At 42.3% G+C, this 5,077-nt stretch overlaps 1 protein-coding gene across 1 annotated transcript in view; it reads right to left on the reverse strand.

Annotated features, from left to right (window-relative positions):
- The window catches only part of EVL (Enah/Vasp-like), a 12,508-nt gene extending 7,437 nt beyond the window's left edge, over positions 1-5,071 (reverse strand). Inside the window, exons 1-3 of the mRNA XM_009579483.1 lie at positions 5,051-5,071; positions 4,286-4,407; positions 730-790 (exon numbers count right to left, since the gene is read on the reverse strand). Coding sequence (XP_009577778.1) covers positions 730-790; positions 4,286-4,317 — 93 coding nt within the window. The 5' untranslated portion in view covers positions 4,318-4,407; positions 5,051-5,071. The remainder of the gene's footprint in view (positions 1-729; positions 791-4,285; positions 4,408-5,050) is intronic.
- Between the last annotated feature and the right edge of the window lie 6 nt (positions 5,072-5,077).

A 5,077-nucleotide genomic window follows, 5' to 3' on the forward strand; every position in this document is an offset into this window, starting at 1 on the left:
TTTTATTCTGCACGTTGAACTCAAAATTGCTGCATCAAGTTCAGTGTAAAGACTGAGTCAAATCAAAACTCTTGTTTAATTGCTTTTGTGGACAACATACAGACAGAACAATTGAAATAGAAATGAATCAAAGTTCCCTAAAGTTGTCCAAATTCTATCTGATTTTAGTGTAAGTATCATGAACATATTTTAACTTTTGAATGGTGTAGTGGTTAATACACTGTTTCCCCTTTCCTCCCCAGAGACATGTTTTATGTGCACTCTGGGGTCCAAAGGGAGCTTATTCTTGCTTTGCATGGAGGATGGCAATCCAAAGTTACACCACATGGTTGATGATCCACTTCAGCTTAGCTGAAGCCACAAATTTAAAATAAGAAACATGGATTTGATCTCAAGTTAACTTGCCAGAAGGTTCAATGCATCTTCTTAAGGGGGATGAATCTACCATACCCTACAGCACTCGCATCAGACCATGCAAAAGTGTCTATTAACCTGGTTTGGATAATACCTCACCTATGAATAAGCAGCAATTCTTGTTTATAGGGTGCTGTTCCCAGGAAAGGTGGAAGCAGTTACATTTAGCTTTTGACTGAATGTGCAAATCTATTCCTGGATCAGCACTGCTTGTCATTGCCTGCCACACACAGTGAATGAGCACAGGACTTTGGATTACAAGGCAGCACATCAACATATTTGCAAGAGCACAACAGTGAGGAGTCTTTCACTTACGTTTTGGCTTTCCTCTTCCTTTTTGTCAGCTGGCTTGTCTGACTGCGACGCTGCTTTCCTCCTTTGCAAGGGAACATGAGATAGGACACACAGTCAACCCTCTAGAAACACATCCTCCATGTGGGAAGGCTGATTCAGGCTCTGGTGGGAGTTATTATTTACTTAGTTCATCCTAGGGAACGTGACAAAGACTGGATGTATTCGGTTGCATAGGATTGGGGTGGAGGTGAGGGATCCAGACCTCAGCGATATGACTCAGGGAGAGGGGCAATATTATGAGGTGGTGTGTCACAGAGGAACACAGGGTGCAGAGCATAAGGAAGTGGGTTGAAGCGGAGGAAGGAAGCGCAGCTCGGTATGAAACTGGGTGAGAAAGGGATGGCTTCTCTCTAGGGCTCAGGAAGTGGTGGCTCCTGTTTCCTCCTACACAGGAGGAAAACCCCAAATCCCCACAGGGGTTTCTGAGGACCAACCCAACCTTCCACAGGTGGATCAGGTGGGTATTGCAGTGATGACACTGTTCTCAGCCAGCTCCAATATAATTTTGCCACCTGTCCTATATCCCCCCATCCCTGTTCCCACCCAGCTAAAAGGCTGTGGCAGTGGTCCCATGTGATGGGAAAACAGTCAGAAAAGCCCTTCAGCCAAGGTCCATCCTCACTGGGAAAGATCGGGCACCATTTCTGCTCAGCCAAGACCCCTGCTCCCTCCAGGGTGGGAGAGCTCCGGCTGGAGACCAGGAGTCAGGAAACGAGTGCACCAGCCTGGGTTTTCAAGTGCCTTTGGTGAGTGACGGGGCATTATTGCTGGCTCGAATCCAATTCAAAAGCAGCAGAGCTCCTGAGCCCTGTAGTCCCAGGACTGGCAGTGTTGGTGGTGCCTACAGAAGTTGAGTGAGGATCTGAGACCCTCACTCTGTCCTGCTTCCCAAGGAGAGGCAAAACTCTCCAACAAGCAAGTGGCAAAGAGCTGCAATCCATCCACTGGAGCAACTGGACATGAGAGTAAACAAAGATGTTGGTTATTTATCTTTGAAGAATGCATGGTAAAACTTCTTGGGTGTTATCCACACTGGCTGAAGAAAAGAAAACCAAATTATTGATCTTCAAGCCCTATTTAGGGTGTAAACAGTACTCAAGTGTGCCAGATACTGATTGTCCAGACATCCAATTTCCCATTTTAGACAATTAGGGGAACTGCAGGTCTAGTCTCCACATGGATTTTGGTTGTGATGATCCTTATCCTTATCCACCTGTGAACACTACCCTTAGCAGCTGTTTTTTAAAACACCAATATGACAGGTTTTTCGTTTAGTCTTGCTTCTGAAGTGGACAAAATTCATCTCACAGGAAAAAAAAAAAATCCCAAGTGGCACTTAGAAAGGCTTCTGAGTTTCAAAACACTGCCACAAGTTTGTCAAAGGATTTTTTTTTCATATCGCTGGCAAAAGAAAAGCCTCACTGGATTCACAAATTGGAGGAGTTGATGTAAATTTGACAAAAAAACAGAGGAGTAAAACACATGCATGTGTTTGTAGGACACAGTGCTCTGTGGGAATTATTTACAGATATTCAACTGCATTAATAATTTTATTAGATCAGAAATAATTTTTATAGTCTTTCTCTAATATTTACTTGATACTTCTGAGGAAAAAAGGTTATAATGATTATAAACCAGAGCGAGGGAAATATTTGCCAAGGTGAGAGACCAGTGTTAGATTTATGTCCTGCAACAAACTTAACTGGGCTAGAAATTATAGCGGTTTGTGAGATAGTTCATTACTCTGCTTGCACTTCAGTTCTGAAGCAAAGGGCTGCTCTCATGGGGGCCACTAAATCTAGAGAAACATATTTTATAGCACCTGAGCCCTCAGAATCGTTTTCCTTTGTTACTTACCCAGCATTATACACATTCCCTGTTTCTGAGCATGTGGTTTTCTGCTCAGAAAGGGGCCCCTGAGATCCCCTGCTCATCACTCTGTGATTTCTGTATTGAACATGCTCAGTTTAAAAAACGTCTTTTTTTCCTCCTGGCTGCCAACTCAGTAAGAGCAACCTGAAACACAGTGCCAGGTTCTTCCTTTCTCTATGTCATCCCACATAAAAAGGGTTTTGCAGCCAAAAGAAATCCTCTCAGTATCAGTTTAACAGCACGCGCCCTTTGCACCCTTGACTGACACTTGTGTATTTCCAATGACTTCCATGGCTTTGTGAAGCAAAATTCAGGAGACAATTCTGTTGCTGTCAACTCCCTGGGAAAGGATTTGCAGCTCAGTTATTTTCAGAGTAGAGGCAGCACGGTGCTCATGGCAGTACAGGTGCTTCTGTCAAGATAGGAAGGGGATTCGACCCTGAATACTTGAAGACACCAAATCCCACTGCTGAAAGCCATACTGGAATACATTTTAGACTAGAACCACAGAAATTTGTAGGACTTCTATATCCAAGCATATGAGATGTCCATTTAGCTTGCTTGCTTGAACAGAGCTAGTTACCCCAGCATCTAGTCATCAAACCTTACTTTGCTTACAGACATCTTCCAGTTCACCAAGTCAGTCTTGATAAGTAGTAACACAAAATAGATCAGAAGGTGAACTAGTAAATAACTATTAAAAGCTGTTAAGCTACTTTAATTCTGAAAAGAGAGAAAATTATCTATTTGGTATTTTACACTGCTGGTAACTTTTTATAGTGTTGTGTATTTATTTAATGCTTTCCAAAGGATTACATCCACAGTCCGTGTTCAGAATTCCTTCTGAAATGACCAGGACATGGACGAAAGTTGGAATCCGATCCTCTGAACTGGGAACTCTTTTTATACTAGACAACATTATTTAAAAACTCCATCTCTGCGCACTATACAACTGTACCTTCTCTTCATTATTTTACTCATCCTTTTCTTTCACTATTTGTAAGTAAAAAAAAAATTAGAGCTAAAAATAAAGCATCTAACACTAGGAACTTGGGAGTCTGGCAGAACATTACTGATGGAATCAGGGGGAAAAGAGAAAGAAAAAAAAACTGTAATAATTGAGTGCCTTTTAACAGCTGGTAGCTTGATACATCACAGCTCACTTTAGTGGAGAATAACGTGACTAGCCTGTCTGAAACACACTGAGAATCAATAATAATTTACCTGCCAAGATGATGTCCTTTTATTGCACTTCTGTTTATATTTTTGGGCCCAACATCCTGAACGTGCTGCATAAAGAATGATTTGTCTAAGCTCCTTTCATAGTTTACTCTTTCTGAAAACAGTAACTTCGAAATAGATCTGGTAAAATGGCAAAACCACACTGGATATATTTATCACCATCTTTGAATGTTACCACACTGCAGGATTTGCTACAGCAGCTAAACTCTGCCAGGTATCATTGCTGCAACATCTACATTTCATATTAAAGACCAGACAATGCTGGTGACTAACATCTATGCAGGACCTGTCAAATTGCAAAGAAGCACCAAAGTGACCCGCTGCTAACCAAAAATGACAGCATGTTGTTCCACAATTTGCTGCAGAGCTCATGCTAGTGCTTACTTGAAGTCTCAGTACAAACCTTTTTGCCAGTAATTTATTCATTTCTTCCATTAGTCCTCCTCCGCCTCCTCCGCTACTTGTTCGATTGGCATCGCTCTTAGAGACCCCACTGGGGCTGGACCCTCCTGAACCATCTTCTGGCTTAAGACAGAAATCAAGATTGGAATTAATGAAAAGTTTCATTTACAACCACACCCTTAATGATTAGTTTTCCTAATTATTAGGAACAGCAATCACAGTCACAGCCCAAAACCAGAGATAGTGTGTGTTCTGCTTTGGGAAGAAGACCCACATGGGCCTTACTAAAACCAGGACAGTCTGGGTGAGGCAACTATATGGGCAAATGATGAAAAAACCCACAGCGCTGTTTGTTCATGGTTATGTTTATGCATGGTTATGCAACCCTTACCTAAGTGGACACACTAAGAGGCCTCAATAGTCTACGCTGGTTTTTGTAAGCATGGTGCAGTTTTAACCACTTACAATGACTGAAAACACTAACAGATAGCACAATGGTGGACTTTGCAGAAGTAATGAAATCCTGGCAACAAGAAACTTGCAGCCATTTGCTAATTAATATTTTCTGAAGAGCAGAAATTCTACCAAACATCTCCTGCTCAGCTTTATTTGCACTACAAACTCACATTTAAAAGTCAGCTGATGGTCAGCTGAAGCATGTTTCACCACGTTTCATGCTGGATTTGCAGACTATTACACCAAGCTGCGCCAGGCTTTCCCACAGCAGAGCAGAGCCCATCGGTCAGTCCCAGTGCCACCTCCTTACCCGTTGAACTCTCCTTAGTTTGGCACC

The sequence above is a fragment of the Fulmarus glacialis genome, unplaced genomic scaffold, assembly GCF_000690835.1.
Source record: "Fulmarus glacialis isolate BGI_N327 unplaced genomic scaffold, ASM69083v1 scaffold39706, whole genome shotgun sequence".
NCBI classification, from domain to species: domain Eukaryota; kingdom Metazoa; phylum Chordata; class Aves; order Procellariiformes; family Procellariidae; genus Fulmarus; species Fulmarus glacialis.